The 27,504-nt window shown below is 38.2% G+C and overlaps 1 protein-coding gene across 2 annotated transcripts in view; it reads left to right on the top strand.

Moving 5' to 3' along the window:
• The window catches only part of LOC150089734 (choline O-acetyltransferase-like), a 176,286-nt gene extending 150,243 nt beyond the window's left edge, over window positions 1-26,043 (top strand). For both annotated transcript variants that reach the window (XM_090389632.1, XM_090389630.1), the window contains 8 exons: window positions 679-884; window positions 8,629-8,729; window positions 13,196-13,336; window positions 14,393-14,515; window positions 15,863-16,001; window positions 17,795-17,857; window positions 19,424-19,561; window positions 21,711-26,043. In XM_090389632.1, coding sequence (XP_090245758.1) covers window positions 679-884; window positions 8,629-8,729; window positions 13,196-13,336; window positions 14,393-14,515; window positions 15,863-16,001; window positions 17,795-17,857; window positions 19,424-19,561; window positions 21,711-21,941 — 1,142 coding nt within the window. In that variant the 3' untranslated portion in view covers window positions 21,942-26,043. The remainder of the gene's footprint in view (window positions 1-678; window positions 885-8,628; window positions 8,730-13,195; window positions 13,337-14,392; window positions 14,516-15,862; window positions 16,002-17,794; window positions 17,858-19,423; window positions 19,562-21,710) is intronic.
• The last annotated feature ends 1,461 nt before the right edge of the window (window positions 26,044-27,504 follow it).

The following is a 27,504-nucleotide window of genomic DNA, read 5'->3' as shown; positions in this document are numbered from 1 at the left end:
TCACCCTATCAATGCAATCAAGAATTCCACTGAATCGGCCTTATTGACTATAATTCATAACAAGTATTAGTAAACCATGGTCTGAAAAATGATGGCGAATAAAACGGTTCTTTATAGCAAAAGTATATCAGATGTGATCCATACAAATAAAATCTGGAAGTTGGTTTTCATCAAAAAGAAAATGATGGTACTTTTTGAGTCACTTTTAAGCAGTTAACAGAAACTGCAATTACTGAATGATGGAGAAGCATTCACTAATAAACACAATGATCTTCCTACTCTTCATCTCTTGCAACTGTACCTTTCAATGTAAGATGTACAAAATTTTAATTAATGCTATAATCATCGTGTACAAAGCTAATTAATGTTATTATAACGAATTTGGCATACTCGTTTAGATTCGAATTGTAAATCTAACACGATTACCATCACAGGAAGAGAATAACATTGTATTAATATCAGCAAGTGGTTTTACTAACCACATTAGTTCGTACCTAATTTGAAAACTGATTTAATTGTGTTTCTGAACAAAGGCATGGTTTCTTTATGAACCTATCTTTAAATTATATTTGTATTTAGTAGGAAATTCTCCTTTAAGTTATTCAATGATCTTTAGAAAATTCTGCATTTTGTGTTCGATTTTTTCCTATATGCAATATCGGCTTTTCGTTTGTCCAGGTAACGTCAACCAGAATTCCCTCCATCTGTTGGAGACGTGTCTCTTCGTACTGTGCATCGACGACATCCTTCCTAGCATCCCGAACTACGCCACCATCCGAAAGGAATCCATCACTCTAGATTTGGCAGCTATGGCGGCCCACGTACTGATTGGCAGCGGATGTGAACAGAGCAGCCGAAATAGGTGGTACGACAAATTCCTTCAGGTAAGACAACTAAAAAAGCTGCTCATTTCTCTTACAAGGATTTGAATTTCGCATGGTCTTTCTTAGAATAGCAAAGAGGAGGAAATCACTATAAGATTGGCATGTAAATACTCTATTATACAACGATAAAAATAAACACCACGTTGTGCAAGCTGTACAAGACCTTCACAGCCAGAAGACCAAGACTTAACCTTAATTTTGTTTTTGAAAGCAGGGTGTTTTTTCATATGTTGAATCCATCATTAATATATTGCCGAACAGACGAATGGAAATGCATCCCAAAAGCCAATCAGTATATTGTTGGGCCAGAATGTGTGACCGAGACGGCACTGATACAGCGTGTCATAGTATCCATCAGACTTGGGAACGGTCCTATAAGAATCTGGTATTCTTCGTGCCCAAGGAAAGAGGCTAATCCACTCCGGATTGACGGTGGCGGAAACCTCTGTCTTAGGGGGAAGCGCATTAGAAACTTGCATAAATGTTCTTTTGGACTGATGTCAAGTGATTGAGAGAGGTCGTGAGTAACTTCGTCCTGTGATCTTCGAAATATTTCTTGATAATACGATCCCAATGAAGTGTTACACTGTCATCCTCTAAGATCTGTCTTTGATATGCAGAAATTCCGAATAACAGGGAGCAGATGATCGCTCAGGATAGTCACGTAGCTCAAGCAAGTATGATGGCGTCTGCTGGGATAAAGTAACCCAGGATATTCCACATAAATGAATACCACACCATAATACCTAGCCGAGGAAGTTCTTGATTTTGGACTCAACGACTCCAGAAGGTAAAGTTCTTGGGCTGTTGCCACACGTCCCTTTGCCACGAAAAGGACGACTTGTCAGACCACACATTACACCATACTCAGTGGTTTGTAGCCTACGTTTCGGCACCACCGGACAAGCATATTGGCACTGTGGCTGGTGTTTTAAGTAGTTTGTGAATAGCAATCAGCCATAGTATCCAGCTTTGTGCAACTTCTTTCTGACTGTTTTCACAGAGACAGATCGCCCGCGACCAATCTTACATACTTTGCACATTGGAGTATATGTGCAGTGTTTGCTGTTACTCATCTGTTGCGCTTCGCAACCCAGGCTATTTTTGTTTATTTATTAATTTTAACCACATCTGGTTACTTAACCCCTGCACATCCGCCTGACTAGAGGTTGTAAATCATCATGACTTTGGCCGACATGACTACTTGAGAGGTATACTTGGGCCTGAAAATATAAACAAAACTGAATCCAACCCTGGGTCACATACTCACAGGCTATTGCATAACTCTAAATACAATAAGCAGAAGACCATTTCTAGGGGTAAAGCCGATGCCACCGTTAGATAGGAATAATGGAAGGTCAGAGATTTCTATGTCCATGAGTCCTATGGGTACAATCCCACGATCCCACTGGCCACAACTTCATTGTAGCCAATATGCTAGTATATAATACTTCAGCAAGTGTCTGTCTACTATATGGCCTTAGTTAAATGCGTATTAAGTGCCAAAGCAACGATGAACATTATATTATTGAAGTACGCGTGGCCCAGGCTTCTTAAATTTTGCACGATGGTGCTTAATGGATGGTAGCTGTTCCATGGTGCCTACACCGTAGCGTAGCAACAATTACTAAAAGGACTCCCATCCCTTCAGAAACGGAATAACGATCAGACATCCATCCCTGCTGACAAGTGAATTGTGTCGGTTACTGTTACATTTCAGCGATGACTTCCAGTTTTTTTTACCGATTCCAACATTCTCTTCGAGACAGTTTCTCTCAACCGGTCAGTAACCTCCGCCTCTTCTATCAGGATGCCCATGTACTGAACTTCAACGATCACGCCCCATTCGAAGTCACAAAGGACTTTTCGTGCAGTCATGGTCTCTCGTTTTATATTGGCGACAAGAGGACTACTTGGAGGCGATTTTCAAATATTTCTATTCGTCTGGCTGCTACTTGTACCTATATATTAACCATATTGTGAAGCATCAAAAGGAAAGGAAACGTACCTGGTATGAGAAAATAACAGTTAAATTATTTTCTGTTTTTACCAAGCGCTAAAAATACAGCTGATGTTATACAAATTTATGAGGAATTATTGTTATCTGTAAACGACCAAAAAATGAAATTATTTACCAGAATCGAAAAAACAGAAATTAAATAATAAAAAAGTTATTAAACAGAACCTACCTTCTCCTCAGGAAAAACATCTTGCAGAAGTCTTCTATAATGGCGTCATCGCTGCTGGCTGGATTCAAGCACGAAGACCATGGAGGAAAGTCCGAGGGGCAAACGCAAATACGTGAAAAGAACTAAAGGAAAGAAAGATAAGGCAACTACAGTCGTGATTTCATCGGGGAGCAGCCACGGTCGAAACTGCTGAAAATTTTCAAACGTTCAATAGTGCCCTATACTACCTGAAAACACCAACTTAATGCGATGAACCCCTCTACGGTGAAACATAAGAAAACGGAACTACAAAATGTAAAGTTAACGTGGACCTTTCGGTAACGACTGAACCAAATTGATTACAAATATGCGAAACAAATGTACAAAATCATACTACTGGAAAAGTAATAAAAATGATACGAATAAAATAAATAAAACTTGAACTGGAAAACTAACCCACTAAATGACACGAAATTGCTAACAAACACAGCGAAAAGAAATTGGAGTGTCTGATCGCATAAAGAACGTAAAAGTAAGAACGGGGGGGGGGATTATTTAATTTCAAATTAGTTCATTTCATTTTCGACTTTACAGGTAAGCAGATCCTGATAATTATAACACCTTTCTTTTTTCTTTTTTTTTATGAAACCCCAAACACGAGAGGTATTAGAACCTATAGTACTTAGTACCGTGCTTGGGATGGAGGTTGAGAAGACGAAAGAAGATATTTGTTGACATTGGACTTGAACTTCTGTAGATTGTAATTTTCAGGAAATACGTATGAAGGAAGGTTGTTCCAGAAAACAGCAGTTGAATGAATAAATGAGGAAGATGAAAAGTTGTTCTGTGGGTTTGAAGTTGGACAATAAATGGATGTTGGCTGGTGGCAGCACGTGTTCGGACTGTTTTGAAAGAGAGAGCGGGAATTATAGACGCCAATTCAGAAGAACAGTGCCCATGGAAGTATCTGTAGAAGAGGCATGCAGCAGAAACAGTACGTCTATGAGACAGCGAGTGGAGACGCTCTATTAGAGATGAATCATTAATTAACCTAACTGCCCTTTTCTGAATGGAATCAAGAAGCCTGAGAGAAGTTTTGGGGACACCACCCCAGATGTGGGAACAATATTCCATGGCAGGGCGGATTTGCGATTTATACAGGGTAAGCAGCTGTTTGGAAGAAAAGTAACGCCGAGAGCGAAAGAGAAAACCAAGTTTTTTAGATGCAAAGGAAGCAATATTTGTAATATGCTTGTGCCAAAAGAGATTACAAGTCAGGGTAATCCCCAAAGAGATATATCATTTTGCCTAGAAATCAGAGTGTCACTAAAGATAAGCATAGGAGCAGAAGAATCCTTTTTGCGAGATATAAGACAAGACTGAGTTTTAGAAGGGTTGAAATCAACTAAGTTGTCTTTGCTCCACTGGAGAATTACCTGGAGATCGGCATTTAAGGAATTGGTAGCAGATTTTCGAGAAGTTGAAGCTGATTGAGCAGGACAAGGTTTCTCAAAATGGAAAGTGGAATGCAATGTGCTATCATCGGCAAAACTATGGATAGGATTTCCAGTCAATGGAAGAAGGTCATTAATAAACAAGAGGAAAAGAGTGGGGAAAAGAACTGAACCTTGGAGGACACCGGCATTAATGGAGAAGTTAGAAGACAGAGAGCCATCTACCATCACTCTCAGTGAGCGATCACAGAGAAAACCAGATAACCAATTACAAAAAACAGTTGGCAAACCATAAGATGGAAGCTTGTTTAGAAGACTTTTATGCCAAACACGATCGAAAGCCTTTGCGATGTCAAGAGCAACTGCTCGTGTTTCACCGAACTTGTCCATTGAATTAGTCCATAAATGGGTAACATAAGCCAGAATATCACCAGTGGATCGACACTGACGGAATCCATACTGGCAATCGTCGATCAGACGGAAGGTTTCTAGGTAGTTTCACTAAGAGTTGGCGGTTAATTGATTTCTCCATTACTTTAGAAAGAGTAGAAGTAATAGCAATGGGACGATAATTGGATGGGAGGGATTTGTTACCCTTTTTAGGAACTGGCTGGATATGAGCAAATTTCCAAGCAGAAGGAAAAACACCTTTGGAATAAGAAAGTGAAAAAAGGCGGCAAAGAATAGGAGTAAGTTCAGGAGCACAGGTTTTGAGAACAAGTGGAGAAATACCATCAGGAAGGACCTGGAGCTTTCTTAGCATCAAGATTCGTCAAAATCCTTCTGACATCCTTTTGACGGAAGACCACAGGAGGCATTGAATGGAGCGTGTTGGGAATAGTGGGAGGTATTTTACCAAGATCGTTAATGCATGAGTTGAAAGAAAAATGGGATGCTAGCAGGTCAGCTTTATTCTTGGCTGAAGTGGCAACAGAACCATCTGGTTTGGACAGAGGGGGGCACAGAGATGGGCAAAAGTTGCGGCCAATAGCTTTGGCAAGATCCCAGAATGCTCGGCTACCATTAGGACAAGAAACAAGTTTCTACTCTTAGCCTGTTCAAACTCTAGTTTGGACTGATTAATAACTGCTTTACAACTGTTGCGAGCTTTGGTGTAGGCAGAAAATACAACTGAAGAATCGGAAATAAGCCAATTACGATATGCAACGTTTTTCTCTTCAACAGCTTTAGCACATTTATTGGAAAACCAAGGTTTAGATAAAGCACTAGATTTTAAAGTGGAGTTTGGGATAAAGGATTCCATTCTTACAGGAACAATTTCACTGACACGATCTGAGCAAACGTTGACATCAGAAGTTTTGAAACAGTATTCCGACCATGGAAAAGAAGAAAAGAAATCTCGCAGGTCATCCCATTTTGCATTCTTGTATTGCCAAACAACACGAGGTTCGGAATAGCCATGAGATAAAGGCTCCATTGGAGAAGAGACAACCACCAGTTTGTGATCTGAGGTGCCTGAAGGACCACTCACTTCGACGTACTTAGAAGTGTTATTTGTGAGAAAAAGATCAAGCGTATTGGCTGTATGGTTAGGATTATCCGGTATTCTTGTAGGTAAATGAACAATTTGTGCAAGGTCATTAGTAATTAGAAAAGCCTCAGCATCTCGACCAGCTGGGTTAGTATGACTAGAAAACGGAAGCCAGCTGGAGTTGTGAACGTTAAAATCGCCAAGGAAAATTACTTCACTGTTAGGAAAGTTGGACTGCAGAAAGTCAAGTTGCAAAGAAAGGAAATCGAACAGCTCCAAGTGATTAGTGGAGTTGGGAGAACGGTAGAGACAATAGATGAATTTGGCACAATGAGGTAGAGAGATTTTAAGCCAGAGGAGATTCCAAATTACCAAGTCTCTGACAGGGTACGGACATATGCACAAGTACTTCCTTTGAGGCGAAAGGAATCATACAGCGAATAATTTGGGCATCTGAGATGAGCAGTATTTGAATCAATCGATAACTGAGATTCTGTCAGAAAAAGTACATGGTGTTTGGAAGGCTGCAAGTGGAAATGGACATCGTTGAGATTAGAATTGAGACCAAGAATATTTGTGAAATGAACTAGGAAGTGTTTGGGAGGTACAGATCTTTTCGGAGATAAGCTTACTCTATTAGTTTGACGATTCATGGTGTATTCAATAGTAAAAAAAAGTGGGGCGGGGAAGTACTGTATGAAGTAATCAGATTTTTGGATAAGGCGTACACATGGTAAGAATATACCCAGATCCTTGACATAACGTGGCCTTGACAATGCCCCCCCCCCCACATACACACTACTCGGTCTTCCTCCAGTCACCGTCTGGCAGAATAGAGTAAAGGTAGCAAGGTTATACACTAGCTGATCCGGAAGCTTCCTAAAGAATTACCAATATGTTCGGTCAAGTGTACTAACTTGCGGCCGGCCTGCGAACACTGTTTTAGAGCTGTACCCTCGAAATATATATGGAAGATTGGATCTCCCTATGATGTCCATCATAACCTCAAAAGCCCTCAGTTATACTTCATGATGGAAGACATGGGGAAGGGTTGACCGAAACTTAGTCTGGAGACTAAACATGGGTTCCACAACTTCAAGCCTCCAGTAAGCAAAGTGGTGGTATTGCACTGGTTGATGAGAGTTATCTACCATCTAGTATTGCCTGATAACACAGAGGGGCGGCATTCCTCCATGTGGTGTGGGCGCCACACCTCTACCCCTGCTTACGTTGGTTCACACCCGGGTGGTCACCCACAGTATGCTTGTGCATTGGGGGTTATACCCAGGATTACTATCTGTCCCACCATCGTGAAGGTGCAAGCAGAGGATTTGGCTGTCACAGACCGTCCAGACTTCACCGAAATTGGGCCCACTTGACTTGAGTGTCACCCGAATATCACCTACTGTACTTTCAGCAATACTTCCACATAGTAAAAGCGTGATTAACTTTAACTCTTATATTACGGAGTATTTCTATGCTAATGAACATATAAATTGATTTTGCTTTCGCAAATACAGTACCCTCCCTCTTCTACTACTTCGGTCCATCTTTAGCACCCTCATGGGTAGCACAGTTGGTAGGATCGCCTACCTCCCCACACCGGGTGGTAAAGACGTGATTTCGTGTCCCGTCGATTACGTGAGGAATTTTTATGGGCCTTTTTCACAACGTGGCTGAGTTAGTCGATCTCATGCGATGATGGCATGGTTTTTATCCCCGGAAACTCGGGTATGCCATCTAGCAAAAAGAAAATCGACCTCAGAACACACGCAATTTATAGACAATACACTCTAAGCAATACGGCCTTAGTCGCTGATGCTCCTAAAACTCTATTACAACAACAACATCCAAGTTTACCCTTAGCCTTTGCAGCTAGTGCAGTGGCTGAGACCATTGTGCCATCAAGGCTCAAAACTCGGGACAAAGAAACTTTTATTAGTTATCTTTTCACAATGTTACTAAGTTAGCTCCTATCTGACGAAGGTTATGTTTTTTTCTTTATTTTCCTTCTCTGGATATTTAAGTTATTCTTCCCACAACCAGGCAATCGATTATAGAATTACTGATTAACTTTTTCAACTACAACTTGTTGTTGTTGTTGTTCGGTTTTTAGGAGCATCAGCGAGTAAGGCCATATTGCTCCGTATATAATGTCTGTAAATTCTGTCAACTTCAACTTAAATGCATTTCAGAAGTGTAAACGCGTTTTGTTTTGTTTTTTAATTAAACATATTAAAATTCCGTTTTAGTTGTATTGGGTTTTTAGGAGCATCAGCGACTATGGTCGTATTATTCCGTGTATACTGTCTGTAAATTGCGTTTGTTCTGTTGTCGATTTTCTGTTTGTTGTAAGAGAATCCCGAGATACGGGAGAAAAAACCATGCTACCCTCGCCTGAGACCGACTAACTCAGCCACGTTGTGAAAAAGGGCTATTAAAATTCTTCGGGTCATCGATAGGACTCAAGCTCGGGTCTTTTCCACCCGTTGTGGAGAGGACGGACGCTAATTCTGCCAACTGTGCTTCCCACCTGGGTGTTAAAATTCAAGTTGATCAGCTTACTGTATTATTCTGCCCTGTACGTTGTTCTAAAACTAGAGTATTTCACTTTCGTTTCTTCTCTCCAGGTGATCATCAGCAGGGACGGCCTCTTTGGGGTTGTAGTTGAACATTCTGCTTCAGAAGGCATTACAGTATTAAGGTTCTGCGAAGAGCTTCTAGACTACATGTAAGCATATCGAACATTTTAAAGGATAATATCGAATATTTTTAAGGATAATTAATCCAAATAATAATGCTGATATCCTTATAATTTTCCTCGGACTCGAGGGTTATCACAGGAAGGAAAGAACCCTCCCCAGAAGGTATTTAAAAAAATAAAATTAAAACGAAATAAATAATTTTTGAAATATTATAAAAACTAAATAAATTTGTATATTATTATGATAATTTTTAAAATATTGTAGAAAAATTCAAATTAATATTAACGTAGTGTATGTGTTAAAAATTTAATAAGAAATCTTTTCTTCAAGCCCTTTAGGATAACACTGTGCTCATCTGCTTACATAAGCAGATGAGAAAAGCCGATGCACTGTTTTTCCTTTCCGAAAGGTATTGCACTTCTCCCAAAGACTTTTCTGTGGGCATTCTTACTCTGAGGATCCATCATCCAATAGTTTCATTTGTAGAAATACGTATAGTAGAACGTTCTGTTCTTAAAAATAAATTTAAAATTTCTCATACAACTGTTATGCTGCATTGAGCTGTAATATACAGTAGAAGGCAACCCCTAATGATAGCATGAAATTAGTTTAAGGGGTAATCTTGTCTGACCAGTCTGATTGGATACTGTGATGCAGTAACGAAGTAATTATTTGCGAAAAATAAAATAATTTTGTCATATACTTGGATTTCAGTAAAGCTTTTGGTACAGTTACACAAAATAGGCTGCTACAAATGGAGAATTATGGTATTAAGGACAAGTTACTGCCATGGATAAAGGTATGATTTAATAATAATGATAATTATTATTATTATTTATTAACTCTTTCTTCTCCTTATGGGTTTTTTCCATTCCATGGCAGCTACTGGTACCAGGTTCGTGAGGTGGTTTTTATATACGTTTACGGGAGTTCCTTGTAGGTGTTCTCTGGAAGGTTTATCACGGCTAGGTTCTTATGGAGGCTCTTTGGCACCATGCCAGTGGTTGACACGGCATGGTGCCAAAGAGGTTGATCGGGATGGTCGCTACTTGTTTCGTATGCCACATCTCCTCGATTTCCTGTCTGAGGTCGACGTACTTCCTGATATTTTCCTCGAAAGTTTTCTGGAGGTTGTTGTGCTGGCGAGGCATCGCCATGTCGATCAGATGGGCACACAGAAGAGCATTTCGCCCAGATTAAAGTATCCTAACACAATCCCAGCGTCTCTGATTCAAATCAGCACTTCGTGGCTGAGTTAGTCGGTCTCAGGCGTAGATAGCAAGGTTTTCCCCCCAGAAAACTGAGGTTTTTTGTCCAGCAAACAGATAAATCGACCATAGAACACAATCAATTAACAGACATAAGACACAGCACGGCAGATGAATTTAATTATTCGGGTGGCCTAAATATAATAGTTTTAGTTTTAGATTCAAATCAGCTATGCGGCACGGAGACGAAGGCAATCCTATGTAAGGCGTATATAGGTTTCAATGCTTCTTATAGGCTTGCTTCATAACTGCCGCGTCAATAGCTCCTTGCATCCTTTGCTCATCTGCTTACATATGCAGATGAGCAAACATAAGCAGATGAGCAAAGCCGATGCAGCTCATCTGCTGCTCGGCTGGCTCTCCAAATGATCTGATATCTTCTTGATTATGCTGCTAGTCAGGAACTCGTATATTGTTGGAGTGTGTGTGTGTGTGTGTGTGTGCCCTTATACCAGCGGTTGTGGATGTCATCTATCCATGAGGTTTGCCATATGGGAGTTCCTGATCGACTGTTATACTCCTTCCTCCTGAATCTCCCATTGTGTCATATCTTGTATATCCTTGGTTTTCTTCCGTTTTAGGACTATCCAAAAAAAAAAAACCCAAACTATTATATTTAGGCCACCCGAATAATTAAATTCATCTGCCGTGCTGTGTCTTATGTCTGTTAATTGTGTGTGTGTTCTATGGTCAATTTGTCTGTTTGATGGACGAAAAACCCCAGTTTATGGGTGAAAAAAACCTTGCTATCAACGCCTGAGACCGACTAACTCAGCCCGTTAAAGTTCCTCGCGTCATTGACGGGATTCGAACCCGGGCCTTTTTACTCGGTGTGGGGAGGACGGTGACGATACCACTGTGCTACCGCACACACACTCTAGGTCTATCGAGGGAACACGGCCGTTATGGTTAACTTCGCTGCTCCACAGGTTTCCCCAAAATTCCTCGAGTGACTACTCTGGTTGGGATGTTCGCTGCCTTCCATCTCCTCCTGTCCGATGTTCCTGTAGAAGGCTCTCTGGTTTTCATCAAATAACTAGTTTTCTGTTTTCTTCTTGGCACCCTCCCTACAAGCGAAGTCTGTTGCTGAATGCCAAGAGTTTCTGCTTGAAGGTGTCAGGGTATTCTTCGATCCTCTGATTATAGGTATCGTGTTTGCTGTGAATGTTTTCTGTCTGCGCGGGTAGCAGAGTGGTATCGTCACCGTCCTCCCCACACCGGGTGGAAAAGGCCCGAGTTAGAATCCCGTCGATGATGCGAGGAACTTTAATGGACTTTTTTCACTCCGTGGCTGAGTTAGTCGGTCTCAGACGTAGATAGCAAGGTTTTTTCCTCAGAAACTGGGGTTTTTTCGTCCAGCAAAACAGGCAAATCGACCAGAGAACACATGCAATTTACAGACATAATATATAAACGGGTATATGTAAGAAATTAGGGAAGGCCCTAATATAATAGTTTGGTTTTTTTTGTGGATGTTTTCTTTCTTGAGGATGGTCTTCACCGTTCTGATCAACTCCTTACTTCTGCTACCCCGTTAGTTCTGGGTCAGATGGCCTATCTTCACTCTTGTCTCTTCTATATTCTGCTATAGTCTTCTTTTCCAGGCTGGTGGTTCCTTGTCGTTGCGTTTGTTTTGTGCTGATCTCTGGTTTCTCTTCGTTCATCCTGGTGGCTGCTACAGCGGCAGAGTAAATGTCTGTGCGGATTTTTTATCTAGTGTTAATGCGTTGTTGTTGTTGAGGTAATCCAGTATTATTCGCCGATTGAGGTGGTCTGTGATTTGCCACAAGATTCTGTTGAGTCTCTGTTACGGTATGGCGTGGATCTTCGTAGGATCCATTCCTTCGAATTCTCCTAGGGCCTTCTTCCACTCGTCTTCTGTTCTGGATATCGCGACCTTGTCTCTTTCCACTTCTGCTGCACCAAGTTGTACTTCTTATATTTGCTGTTCCTCCTCTAATTCTGGTTCGGTTGTGTCTGTATTCCTTGTTCTTTGTAGTTGATCGCTCACAAAAGACTTCCTGAGCTGTTGTTGTTTCAATGAAGTAGATAGTATTTTCCTTCTTGTCAGTGAGAGTTATATCCAGCCTGTTGTGCGGGATCATTTTGTCCATTCTTATGGCGCGGTCCCAGTACAACTTGTGGGTAGAACTCTCTAGCACGGCTTGAGTTGTTATTGTTATTATTTATGCCTATAATAAAGTACATCGCATTATACTTCATTGTTTTATTTGGTTTTAGTTCTGTTCAAATTTATATTAGTGGCCATAGATTGAAATACTCTCCAATAAACATTACTTCCAATGAGGACTATAATTAGATGTATGGCCGTTACTACTATGATACCAAATGGAGTGGAATGGTGTTGAAGTTCTATGTTGCCAAGATGTTAAATGTTTCTTTCTGAATTCCATGCCATTTAATTTAAATTTTCACAAAAAATTAAACTTTGAAGTTATAAGTGAAAGATTTCAGAATTATTACGGGTAAATAGAATTGAATTATTTATATTATCAACGTGTGACATCAATTTAATTGATCCAGCAATCTAATTGAGTTGATGTCATTATAAGTCAGGATATGAAACCCAAGTCAGTGATAACTGACTTAGGTTTCATATCCTGACCCAGGCCACAAATAAATTGTGCAAGTAGCCTTAATTTAAACCGTAAGCGTGTGTCTACTTGTTGCAAAACCCTCCGGCTTGTCAGGCAAAAACCCACTTAGTTTGTGGGAATAACTTTTCCATCGATATACAGTTGCTGATTTTCTTAACCATAAAACCAATAAATAACAACTATATTTTAAAATATAAATTTATACATAACGTAATTCTTATCTAGCTTTTATTAATTTCTAGTTTTATTTCTCTATATTAAATAATAAAGTCTATTATCTACGTTCCTGATTTTTGTACCAATATGCTCAGGCCACATGTAACTTCAGGTAACTGTTATATGTTCAAGATATTTTAATATTTTATATTTAATTTGGCTTTAAATTAGTAGATACATTGATAAATTGTCATCCGTAACCAACAGATTATCGTACTTAATCTCTATTAATAATTGAATATTTACTAAATAAATATCCTCTTAATGGGCATCATGTAGACAGAATTTCAGTCTGGTAAGTAGGATGAATTTGAGCCATGTTCATGTGTTTCATGCACTTTATAAGTTTCTTTTCCCTTACATCATTTCTGGTGCATTTTTCACACGCAGGGAACAACAGAGTTTAGACTCACCGCCTTTAAAACTGGACAAGTCAAAAACAACTGCACTACCTCCACCGCGATTTCTTAACTGGGAAGCAACCGATGAGATATTAACAGCCATCCAAGAAGCCACACGGAAATTGAACAAGTAAGTTGCTGTGCAATAATCATTTATTAAATAATTCTGAGAACGAGATGATAAAATTACACTAAAATAATTTGGGAAATTGCACTTATTACACTGTATGTCTTGGGGTGGAGGAATGATGAAAACATTGCCTTTGCCAGTGCTTGCGCATTCAACCGAAAAATTGGTTCGCTTGAATTTGCTTAGCGTAAGCGCCTAAAGGTAACTTTAAGCTAACAAGTTAACAAGGATATTAGCTGAAAAGTGAATGAAAGAACCCATAAAAGCTCTTTCCGTCTCGAATGAAAAAGTGATCATTTGTTTTATTTTATTTTGTTAAACAATACATGGGGAACGGAGAGAACTCGAAAAATCCATAACTGCAGAAAGTTACTCAGACCAATTCACCACAGCAGCTGATATTTCAAAAGGTTTCTTCTTCTTTGAAGCCGAAATCTCAATAATCGAAATGAGCCGCGCTGGCTTCATCTTGATCCAGCATCCCAGCAAGTCGAAAAGATGTTCTTTGAGATTGAGTTTAGGACTTCAGGACTGCCTAATTAGCTGTGAAACCCGTTTTAATTAAGAGAACAATTCAGTGCAGAAATGACTTTCGGATCTTAATTTCCGCATCTTCCTACAAAATCCCTACAAAATCCTTCAAAGATTAATTATGATTTTTGCGGGTAGATTAAGACGGAAATCTATGGGTTATCATATCATCTGAGAAATGAATGATGTTCAATGGTGTGCAATGGTCCCTCTTACAAAATTTTAATAGAGTAGTTTCACATCTTAAAGAAGGCTCCAGCCTTTTATATTTATTTTATTTTAATATTTGTTGGGGAACGGCAATCCAGAATTCGAAGTTGCGCTTACATTCTCGTCCAGCGCTAAGTTTATGTTGGCAGTTGGAACATTGTTTGACTAAAATTAATTGCACCGATATTAAAACTACAAGTATATCTTAAATCGTTTAATACAGTTAATATTTGATTTAAATAAATAAAATCCGTGCTTTCGTGGATATTTAAATTTAAATTTGTACACGTCTGTCCTCATTCCTTTACTTTGCAGAATGGTGGCTGACCTGGACCTCTTCATCTTAAGGTTTACAGAATATGGAAAAGACTTCATCAAATTCCAGAAAATCAGTCCAGATGCTTATCTTCAGCTTGCCTTACAACTCACTTATTACAAGTAAGTCTTTTACTGTTATTGTCTACCCGGAAAAAAAATATCTTGATTAATACAAAATGTTATCAAAAAAATCGTATTCCAAGCTATGTAAGGCAATTACCCTTTGACTATAACGAATCCATAAACTGAGGAGTGGATTTAATGAAATATTTCGATTTAAATATGAATTTTATGAAAATTTTAATTAGAATTTTATCTTGTTTTATGCGTCTTCAGATGTTAATCTCTTTAATTTGGCCGATGTATTTTTGTAAGATGAGTTCCTGATATTTGATTTTTATACTGGTTTCAGTAAACTGATTTTATTTATTTATTGGGAATAATTTAATCGTTTCACCTAATGTGACGACTTGTGAAATCCCCATATTAAGGTTAAAATTTGCTAACGAATAATTTAACATTACATAAAAATTATCTGACCTGGTATGTTACCACAATGCGCCGGACTAATAACCTTACTAAAATATTTAGTTTCATCAAAATGCGAAATATTTAATCTCACGAAACAACAAAAACAAAGGGACATTGCTAGAGGTGATCAATATCTTCTTGGATCTCTACGGCTGTATTAAAAAGCTGCCAACAGTTGGCATTCTCTAATGGCTGACAACAGTTGGTATTTTCAAGAGTTTCATCTAACACTACAGTTTTAAAACGAACGACCATAAATATCCTAAATGAATATCTTTCCTAAGACTACTTATAATATAATTAAATTGCCGTACTCCATCATACAGAATGATACACCATAACTACATCTACATGGATTCCTTCATCTGCAAAGGGCTTAGGGCTGTTCGAATTAAAAGTGAGTAAAGACAAAACTTGCATGAAATGTATATTTATGAGTACCAAAAATCTCACAATAATAGTTAAGGATCATGTCCACTATTTCATAAATAGTTTTGCACCGAACTCTAACGACTGCAACAGCCTAAAGAACTCACTGACCATCTCCCTCTCTCACATACATCATCATCATCCAATTGAAAGCGTTTCTTCTATCCAATAACGCAATCGAAAGATGATTGCCCACATCATTGGAATTGTTGGCATTGCACACTTTTCATTTGAAAAACCCTTATATGTATATAGATAGCAAGAGATGTGCTACCAATCAGTTAACAACGGAGCCACTAAATGAGTTAAATAAATTGTCTTAAGAATGGACTCTGTAAACCATCCGAAATCAAAATATTCAGCATCCAGGATGCACAACAGAGTCCTGGCAGCATATCGATGTATGGATTTCTACTGATCTAAATGCATTTATATTGATAAATTTTGACAGCGATCGTCTGATTCCATTAGAATGTTACAGCACGTTCCGTTTTATATTTTTTTCAGGGTTCACAGAAAACTCATGTCCACGTATGAAAGTGCTTCTTTGCGAAAGTTTCATCTTGGAAGAGTAGACAATATACGAGCAGCCACGTCTGAAGCCTTGGACTGGGTTCGAGCCATGTGCGATGACACAGAAGTTACGGTGACTCTAATTTTCATTCCTATTTAAATTTAGCGTGATAAGTGTTTATTTTAATTTCTTCTAGACCACACATGTTTATCAACAATTCAAAATCCCCAAAACGAAAAGCGACACAATAATTTGAAACATATTTGGAATATGCGCTTTGCTGACAGATCGGTTAACTAATTTTTATATTTATAGTACTACTTAAGTATGTCTTTATCGAAACTATAAAAGGCTTTTTTTTCTTTATTTTATGGAGTGACACCACTTAAGTAAGTGTTGAGAGCCACCCATAGCATCACGGAATTCTTTAGGCATTTCAACAGTGATATGAGTGAGGTGAGTATTGGGAAAACGGAAAACATATACAGCCAATGTCGTGGATAGAAAATTTCTTGGTGCTTGCGATCCGGCACTGTAATGAGAACTAATGGAGCATACTGTTTGTTTGTTTGTTTGTTTGTTTGTTTGTTTGTTTGTTTGTTTGTTTGTTTGTTAGGGTGCAACAGCAACTTAGGCCATATTGCGCAGTATATAATATGTCTACAAACTGTGCGTGTTCTGTGATCGGTTTGCTGTTTGCTAGAAGAAAACCCGAGTTTCCGGGAGAAAAAAACCATGATACTGTCTCCTGAGACCGACATCAGTCACGTTGTGAAAAAGAGCCATAAAAATTCCTCATCATAGACGGAATTCCAACTGAGGTCTTTCCCACCCGGTGTGGGGAGGATTTTGCCATTCTATCAACTGGGTTATCCGAGAGGGCTGGAGCATACTATTCTAATAGAAAAAATTATTAAAATCATAATACTCGAGTGCTTCAGAATCCGAATATAGTCCAACTATTGTATTTCAAGAAACTGTTTGAGTCCTGGACTGACTACACGATAAAATTTGGAGCACATATTTCGTACTTTTATCCTGCAAAGTATATTTTTTAAAAATAAAATGGTCTTCAATCGTTTGAAGGCCACACATTACGAAAATCTTACAATTAGCAACATCACGAAATGATAGCCTACAAGTTTTCTTAGAACTCGTTCATTATTAGCCTATGTATCTCGATAAATACAGGGTTATCCCGTTATGGTACTACTTAACTTTGTAATAATCCAATTAAAATGCTACCCAGTTTGCAACAAAAGAACTCTTTCTGTAGCATTAAAAAACCAATACAGAATGTGCTGGAAGTCTCATATAGACATTCATTCTCTCTTTTGGCGTATTCGACGCAACTCAACGAAGAACATGATTCAGTGTTACTTCTGTCTCATTTTTATAGGCCTGTTTAGTGTTTATTTCGGAATGCCTCTTGGCATTACAAAAATGTTTATAAATGAACACACGTTTCTTCTTAGAGGAAACCCATTTATGCACCACACGAATAAATGCTGTAATTCTCCACAAACCCCCCGCTGCTACAATGGTCTTTGCCACGAATTTAAAAATCTTATGCTCCATAACCAACGATATCATATTACCATATTGACCCGAGCACATGCCTCACTGGCCCTGGCGGCTAGTACAGTGGTTAAAATTCCTGGGATCGAATCCCATCGAGATGGGGGGAATTTTCATGGGTTTCTTTTACTACCGTGGCTGAGTTAGTCGATATCTTGGATAAGAGTTGCATGATCTTGACACCTCATGGCTTCTGCTTTAGCGCTTAATACAGACACACACACACTGATTATTGTCTGTAATAAGTTCTTCCGCTTCCTTTTTTTTTCTTAAATTGTCAAAATATGATTTTACTTCTGGTTCCTCAGTAAAGCTAGTAATTCATGATTTTGTTTTTATATTTTTAGGACGACGACAAGGTGAAACTCTTTAAAGCGGCTGTCAAGAAGCAGACTGAAGTTCTTATTTACGTAAGTACTTTTTATATAGTACAGAATTTATTAAGAATTTTATGCTGTATTCATGTCATGTTTTCACGCCACCACACACAGTACTTTAGTGTCCCAAAAATAAAAAAATAAAAGTTATTAAATAACTGGATTATATCCACTATGCTCGTGGAAATGGAATTTAGTTTTTCACTAAACTCGATGGAATCAAAGATGATTTTAACTTTCGAGACGATATGAATTTATATATGTAGTTTTACCATTGCAAAGAATAATAACTTAAAATATTTGTTTCCTTGTATTTCATAGATCACTGGTTCGAATGCGGTATCACAGCAATCCATAAAACAAAATGGCTATTGTTTAAGAGAAAGCGAAAGGTGTTTATGCGGGTTGCTGCTACAAATTTACCAATTCAGGTTCAACGCAGTTATCGTCGTATGTCTAGGTTGGTTGGTTGTACTTAGGCCATATTGTGCCGTATATTTTGTCTAATTATATTTGCTCTGTTACCGAATTGCTGTTTGCTGCGTTTCCGGGATAAAAAACCGTGCTACCATCGCCTGAGATCGACTAGCTCAGCCGCGAAGAAGTTGTGAAAAAGGCCCATAAATTTCGTCGTCTCACTGACAAGATTCGAACTCAGACCTTTTCTGAGTTCGAATCGGTGTGGGGAGAACCGGATGTTAGGAAGGATCCACCGAGTGCTCCAACCTTCAAAAGAACATTCATAATGCATTCCATCGAAGCCCAAGAAGGTCAATTCGGCGCGCTTCGGGAGAACTTCACATTCCCAAACCAAGAGTACACGATGTCGTTCATAAATGACTTCGATTATTTGCCTAGAAAGGTTCAGCAGTTATTACCATCAGACTGGCAAACACGTGAATCGTTTGCCACCAATGCTGCAGTTAATGAATGAAGACAACAGTTTTCTATGAAAAAACATGCTTTTCTTATAAAGCAACTTTTCATGTTTCAGGACGTTTAAATCAGCATAATAATCGCATATGGGAGTCTGAGAATCCATGCGCTGTGAGTGGAAAAATGCCTGATAGTCCGAAGATCGAATGTATAGTGCAGGCTTCATCATGATCAGTTGCTGTATTTTTTTTTTTTCTTCTTCTTCTTTTTTTCTTTTTGTTTCAACACAATGGGACTCCGTCTCATTGGTATTCTGCTGTACGTAACACTCGACGCAGTTTTCAAAATTTCTGGATTGGAATGATGAATCGATGGAATGGCCGCCTCAGTCACCTGATCTAGCTAGGCTTGATTTTTTTTTTTTTCCTTTTTTTGTGGGATTATGTATAAGGTTAATTTGCCAAAATTAAAGACAAAAATAATGAAACAATCTCTTCGATTTCACTTGAAATGCTAAGAAATGTTGGAGTGAGATAGAATACAGATTTAACATTCTCAGAGCGCTAAAAGAGATGCACACGTTCCATTTCACTTACATACATAAATTTCTAATTTGGAAACAGTTAATGTAAACATGCATCTATTCAAAAATTATGGAATTTTCTATTAATAAAGGTATTTTTCATTGGTGCTACTAAGATATCGATGTTTTTATCCTCACAGACCATCAATGGCCAAGGACCTGACAACCACCTCATGGCACTGAGAGAGATGGGAAAAGCACTAAATATGCCAGACCCACCTCTTTTTACTGACAAGTCTTACAGCGACTTCCTTCACTTCAGGCTTTCTACAAGTCAGGTAACGTTATCAAAATTTTGATTTTATCCCTTTTAGAAAACATTTTGGTGCATATATAATTTGATAGGAGGAAATTCATTTCTTAAAATGTAAAATACTTATTTTTAAAATACCCTATAACAGGTCAAGAATAAATGCAACTGATTAGTTTATATACGTGTCGTATAAGTTTAAGTATTACAAGTTTTTCATCGCGTGCTATTGGTCACAAAATATCATAGTGCATTGAAAATGGAATACCGATTGCAACACACTAGTGTAGACGTTTCGAAAAAAAGAAAATATCCGGTTTTTGGTACGTAGAAGAATGCGATAGAAAGAATTCGTCAGCTGGTTTTGTTACAATATTTAAAAATGTTACCTCACTATAACCAAACAGACATTCCGAATTTAAAAAAATCTTGAAAGGTATGCCAGGCCATCGAATATAGTTGGAATAATTTAAGCTGTTTGCTGATTGTCTTTTTTATGTTAACTGGACTGCATTAAGAGCCCTAGGATTGTATCATGAAATCTGAATAAGTTCGAGTACTCCCTCAGTTTGCATGTAGCAATTTCACTCATTCTGTTCATTCTCCTTTCGCAGAGAATATTTTCAAATTCCCTGAGGAGGAGGAGAAGGAGGAGGCAATTTGAAAAAAGAACATGTTCAAAATATTTTTACAATATCCTCAGCAATTAAAACGGATCTCATTTTTAAATCTTACCCAGTAACTTCCGCGTATACCCTTGTGGTTTGATGTCGAAGAAGTAAGAGGGACTTTTGAAAAGTTCGTGGCCTGAATATGGAAGGGTAGGGGTATACTGTTAAAAATTTCTGTACTTAATGTATAACACTTCAAACAGTAACCCACCAAGTTTTGTGCAATTTTAATAAGGTATTTTTTAATTACTGGTCCTGAAGCCAACAAATTTGTAAGAAAGAGGAAAGATGGACAAAATAAGTCACGGTGTAGTAATCCAATAATTGTAGAAAAGGAACCAACGCCAAAGGCAATTCATGGGAATATGGCTAGGACAATGTAGGAATTCCCAAGGTAAAGAAGTGGGCAGAAGAATTTAAACGAAGGAGGGAGAGCTTGGAAAATGACTCACGCTGTGGAAGATCTGCAATGCCCATTACTCCAGAAGTTGTTGACAATGTGCTTGGTCTGGTGATGAGTGATCCACGAGTGACAGTCCACTGCATTGCCGGTGCCTTGGGCATCCCATCTTAACGTGTGTGCAACTAAATAGCAGTTCCTCGCTCTGGAAAAGGTGTCAGCACGATGGGTGCCGAAGTTGTTGACAGCAGATCAAAAATGCACAAGAGTTGTCTGTACAAGTCCAGTGAATATTTGCATCGTTTTCAAGTAGATCCAGCAAACGTTCCTTCAAGGTTTGCGACCATTGATGAGACGTTGGTCCATCACTTTCAGCCAGAGACAAAAGAAATCAATCCAAGCAGTAGAAAAACACAGCTCTTTTCCCCATCCCCTCGAGAGGGAGCCAAGTCGAATTTAAAAATAGTAGTGATTTTATTCTTGAGTTACGAATAGCGTCACAGAATATGGGTACGACTAATCTCAGTGGCTCAATACACTATTGCTTACGCTTGAATTTTGAATGGGCCGGTGGATTTTGGACATTGTTGCCTAATTTTTAATAGATGTACCTAATTCTCTGTATGCTATTATAAATTGTATCTTTAGTACTGTATGTATGGTATTGTAAACATAAGGCGGGGCTGCTGAATTTGTCAGGGACTATGTCGTACAATAAATTTAAAAAAAAATGTAATGTAAAAAAATACCTGGCTGGCATCCATTTTGCCACCGACAGTGACGTCATTGCTGCAGAGGTTGCAATCCTGGAGGCCCAAGAGAAAACTCTTCGCAGCTAGAATCAACGCATTGAAGCACCGATGGCAGAAGTGTATTGACTCCAAAGGAGACTATGTTGAAACGTAACACGTTACCAGAATCCTTAAATAAAACCTTCGTAGTCAAGCTACAAACTTTTCAAGCATCCCTCACTGTTGGCCTGAATTTAAAATTTTAAACAATATTTGCATGCTAGAATTAAGTAACATCCATGCTTAGATGTTTCTCTATGCGGATTTCACCGAGTTGTCAATTTTGATTTATTTATTTTTTCTTTTTTATTGCAGCTACCTACAGAACACGGCATTCTTGTAGGCTACGGTCCCGTTGTGACAGATGGATACGGATGCTGCTACAATCCATGCAGCGATCACGTAGATTTCGGCATCACCTCCTTCTTTAGTTCCCAGGAAACGAGCTCGGACTTCTTCGCTCTTAGTTTGGAAGGAAGCCTGCTTCAAATGCGCGAATTATGCCTGAAGTTAACGACTTCCGAAACAACTGGAAAGGCCGACTAACCCAATTCGAGTGAAATTTCGCTTTCACCACCTTCCACACTTCGACTCCACAAGTCGCTAAATCCAACGGCTGACACGCACCGCAATAAGATGGCAAGTAGAATGAGAATCGCACTAAGAAAATAGAGCGGAAAATCCTGATAGCGCGCTTTAGTAAGGAAGAGATTACACTCTTCGTTATCGCTTTTAATGATACGCTCAAATATCGCAAGCCAATACTGCTAAGTACGTCCACTGGACTTAGACACTGATGACAGAGTTTAGTAGACGACTCTGGGAAAGAATCCTCACTGGTTATGGAGAGGACAAGGCTGGCCCTAGTATGGGGAATATTCATATAATCTAAGCCCAAAACCGTTGTTCTGTAGCATCGCCCCAAGTACACGTAACTTGATTCTAATGTAATCACTCCCCGCAAAACCGGTCTCAACTACTCTCCTTCAGTTAATCTTACATAATTTTTTTGAACCAGTGTTCCTACACTAAATAGCAGAAACAGAACCGACGAGCAACTTCAACTCCTGCATTTCTAAATAATTCCATGTGATTTTGACTTTACATGGGTGTGTTACTATGCAGGAGTAACATAAGATGGCAGAGTTACTAAAAACATATCTGTTTAGTGGCTTCCGATTGCCAAAAGTGGTAAAGTAATCGCAAAGTAATACTTTGCTCCTTTTAGTGGTTCGGTGGCAATATAATTCTGCAGGTCGATCGCTGACATCAGTCCCTCGTTACTGATGTTGGATTACGTGCAGTGAGTACTTTTCATGGATATCTCACAGGAGGCAATGTTCTCAATTTCTCGTAGGAAGAGTCGATATTTCCATGTCATGGATTCTATGCAAGCACTGTCTCATTTCTTAGCTCCAAAATCTGTTCATAGGGATGCATTCGTAATGTCCATCTCGAGCTCTAGCAATCTTCCATTTTTTAACCATAATTTTTTGAATGTACGCTAGTTTGCTTTATCTGTTGCTGTGATACTCTTGATTTCCAGTTATAACTTCATTATATGTATGACCTTGCTTGCATGTCTTACAAGAATATTTACTAGCAGTTATTTTGTCGAAATGTAAGTTCCTTCCCACGTTATACTGAAGCCAATTTTGTGTAGTTTATCCCAATTGTCTCCCAATCTTTACGTTACTCTTAACATAAATAAAATGTTAAAAGCATATCAAAACCAACTCAGAGAAGTACACTTTTTTAAATTCCACTATATATTTAGTTCTTAGGGTTTCGTTTACCTCTGACTTCTGTAGGTTGCGTAATCAATACTGAATCTTGGAGACCATTAATGTCTTCATATGAACTATCTGTATATCAGCAAACACTCTTTATCTCTTGCCTCTTCGGAAGATAATAAAACCCTCCTCTTCAGAACATACGAATCTCTCTCAGTAAGATTGGTTTCTGCTCAATGCTAACCCATGCTTTTTCAATTACAGCGCATGAAAACTAACTAAACATAACTTTCTGACCATAACTTAAAACACCTGTTCAATCCAGGTGTTTAAGTTGAATACCCTATCAAAAATATAAATTTTTGTATCCCTGTCGGATGAAAGAAATCGAATTTCCCTTGGTTGAACGGTTTACCCTATTTGAATTTTTAAACACTACTTACGTTTTCAATTTACCACTTCTCGACTGTGTGCGTACCATAGTGGTATGCTTGTTATAGATTGGTAAACTTTGTTTTGGGAGAAAAGAGTTATTTACCTAATATGATTTTTATGAGAACTCTAGAAGTTCTGTAGTTGGAATTAAAATACAGAACAACGTGTGTCCCACCAATATAGAGGTATTTACTAAAAGATTGCTGTCTGTTACATGTGCACTGTTGATTATTTGTACTGGATCAGATGCTCCCAACTTTGTCCAAATCTCTATCCCCACGTCCAATTTTCCTTTGCCGCATTTCAATAACTCTTATTCACTGCCTGTAGATTCCGACAATTCCCATCATAATTTCCAAGTAGGAAGCTAGTGAAATTCTCTAGTTTCCTACAAACAGACTAGAGATGAGAACTGTCGGCTTGATGTATTAAGCAATAATAATCACAACAGTTCATTAAATTGTAATAAATGAAAGACGTAGACTTAGAACAATTGAATGTATCTCTATTGTATCTCATTAATAAAATGTGTACACGAGAAAGAGAACTGGCTACGCAGAAACCTAAAAAACATATCAAAAGTATGCTAAACTCACTGCCTTCAGTTAATACTACTGAAGTGTACGCTGAAATGCCCATTCGTTATTTTTCACTTTGCTATTAGCACGGTTTCATTTAAATGACTCTGGAAAGTGCTTTCTCCAAATGATTATCACTCATCCCTAGGCGATATCGGAAAATAGGTTTTATGACGGTATAATGATTAATAAATATTGTACATCTGTGATATGGTGACATCAGCTCCATATTTCTGAGACGGATTTGATCAATTGAACATCACTCAAAGACCAAATCAGCCAGTTCATAAATGCAAGATTCAGATTTATCGTCCATAATCTGCAAACATTAACAGATGGGCGGCAGGTCCGTGATACCTGCTGCCTCTCAACTAGACTAGTGCACAAGCTGCAGATATCCTGGAGAGGCCATGAAAGATCATGTTGAGATGAGCAAAGTTCAATTTTTAATATCCTTTTAATTATGAAACATATAAAAAGATACAGAGTACCATTAAGGTAGAGGAGAATATATTAAATCATTAAGATCTGAAGAAATGCAAGTATTCAAGTCCATATCATAAAATATCACTTCCAAATGTGTCTTTTTTTCGGAACAGAGAACTAGATTCCATACCCCTCTGAAGAGGGCATGGAATCTGGTTCTCTGTTCCGCCAAATGCAAGTGCATCGCGAATTCAACCGAAGTCTGCACCTCGATTTACTGATGAAAAGCTTATGCCATTTTGTCCCTAGGTTTGTCGATATTTTGTACGCACAAATTCAAAAGGGCTTTTTTGTGTATATAGTTCAAAGGTAAACAGTTAGCTGTTGAATTCTAATTGCGAGATCCAGCGAGTTCTGAAACAATTTGTCAATGCTGATACCTCGCAATTATGGCCAGATACCAGTCACCCTGTTAGGAGGTACATGTGGTCGGCCTTAGAGAGAGAGAGAGACAGTCCATATGTTTTGGAACTAGTGTCAACTCAGCCTGGGAGTGGCGTTCAATCATTTGGCTATTTCGATTTGTCTCGACTCCATTTTCCATATTGCACCCCATAACAATCATCGAAGGAGTGTCTTAATGGCATTTTCACAATAAGGGCTATATTGAAATTGATAGTGTGAGCAATAGAAGCGAAATACAAAGTTTCTGAAATACAAAGTTTGTTTACTGGATCTCTGTTTTAACAAAACGTTAAAACAAGACAAATTACAAATATTTTCCTCCATTTTATCCACAGTTATATGTTTGTTCCTCAGCTTTTGAGCACCAGTTCAGATCGAACTCAAGAAAATGTCGAGTACGTGTGCTGAAAATTCATATTCTAATCACCTTCAGTCATAATGACTTACAGGCTATGCTGCACGTTTTCCAGATTTTTGTAGCGCCGTGTTCAGATACAGCACGTTTGGATACTTTCTGAACCTGAGCTAAGCCACTTTCACATAGTCTGAGTTACGTTTAATGCGTTTTCCTTAAGGAGATGTTAATAATTCTATGGGTTCTCTATTCTGTCATACTGTATTCATCGAACCTGTTTGCAATACGAATAACAAAATGTTACAACCCTTGGTCACGGACATTTCTTGTACAGTACAGGACGAAATACTATAGTGGAGAGAAATTCTAAAGGCAGTTGAAGGCCATTCGTTGGTTGCCCTGTCTCGTTTCTTTATACCATTCATCACGTAATTCGTGGTACGGACTCCTTACGTAATCATTGCTTTTCTTAGAACAATAGTTTGTTGACGAGAAGGGGAAACTTTAGCCTGAATGACTGAGCCGCCCATCAGGAATTTTCTCTACTGTAGACAGGACATTCGGTTTCAGCACGTTACCACGAATATCCTCACATTTTCGAAACAACGTTTGTTAATCAAAGTGTGTTCTCTTTTTGATGTCATGGCATTTATATGTAAAATATATAATGGCTGTAGTTTTTCCACGTAATAACCTCTTTATTCGAATTAAACGAAGAGATCATTACACTGAATGAATTAAATCCTATTCAGTTTGACCGATATCGCCAAATATTTGTCAGTAATCTAGGAATGAGTGTTAAACGAGCAGAAAATATTTGTCAGGAGGAAGCAACTCATTTTTCAATGTATGGTGCGAATAGTTCTTCGGCAACCAATTGATTATCCTCGTATTATTGTTATCATAGTTTATATCTACCGTTGCCTGTGTTGTTATAGAAATATGATTGAGAAACAATTGCAAAATAATACGATTTTCTCTCAAGTCCTAATCAAAACGTGGTCTTCTCTGTTGTTCTTTGCTGTGAATTTTATAAAGAGTTTAAAAATATAAATATTACAATTCGACATCTTCAGTTTATTGTAATTTATGTTGTACATAAATTTGTTTTTAATAGCATAAATCAAAATAACAATTGAATGATTACGGATTTCGAAAATAAAAATTTGAGTCTGTATAAAATATATATACGCTATTTCATGAAAATGCTTTTCAAAACCAATAGTGCAAGAATGGGGAAGGAGAGAGAGAAATCCACAGATGTGTGTGTATGTGTCTATATATATATATACACACACACACACACACACACATATGCGGATTGTTTGAAAAGATAAAGGAAGGCACACTGAATTATTAGAGTAATTTTGAGTCAGGTGCTCTTTCACTGAGTTACTAGTGCAGTTAGACGCCTGTCGCTACGACAGGGCCATTACTTGGAAGAGGAGGGGAGGGATCTATGTTTTTTATTATTATGTTAATTAATTGATAGACAATTAATCTACCAAGTGACATAATCATGTCTTGTCTATCAGTTTATTAACATAATTCAGGGCCACAATCATCCAACACTCTTAAACACACTAACTTTGTCATAATCACCAAATTGATTCCTTGTCGGTTATTTTATTTTGTTTTCTTCAAATATTCGAACGGTTGGATAACCACTTCCGTGTGAGATGGAAGTGTCTCAACCGACTGCGCCAAACAGCATGGATAAACGCATTTCTTCATTGCCCACGATTCAAATAGGGCACTATTTTTTTTTTTTTTTTTGGTTCAGTCACCTATTGTCAACAAAAGTGTACATCATCCTGTAATAAGAAGAAAATAAAATGTTACATATGAGTCTTTATTCATGCGATGCTTTATTAGAAGGCAGGGAGGGGATCACCTTAAAAGCATCTGGTACCTTAATTCTCAAACAATCCACGTATATCAATAGTCTCGATTCTCATTCTCTGGAGAAGTATTATTCTTTTAAGTATATTCTTTCGTACAAAATTTGAATAATTATGACACCAACTCTTTAATGAGATAGCCAGATTCATTGCATATATTTCAGCAGTCTTGAAATTACTTCAACGTTTTGCAAACTCTCTCTCTCTTTCTCAATT

The sequence above is a fragment of the Mastigoproctus giganteus genome, chromosome 2 (genome assembly GCF_048544385.1).
Source record: "Mastigoproctus giganteus isolate SK-2022 chromosome 2, ASM4854438v1, whole genome shotgun sequence".
Taxonomy (NCBI): Eukaryota; Metazoa; Arthropoda; class Arachnida; order Uropygi; family Thelyphonidae; genus Mastigoproctus; species Mastigoproctus giganteus.
Note: the sequence above shows the minus strand (reverse complement) of the source record. Positions and strands in the feature narration are given on the sequence as shown.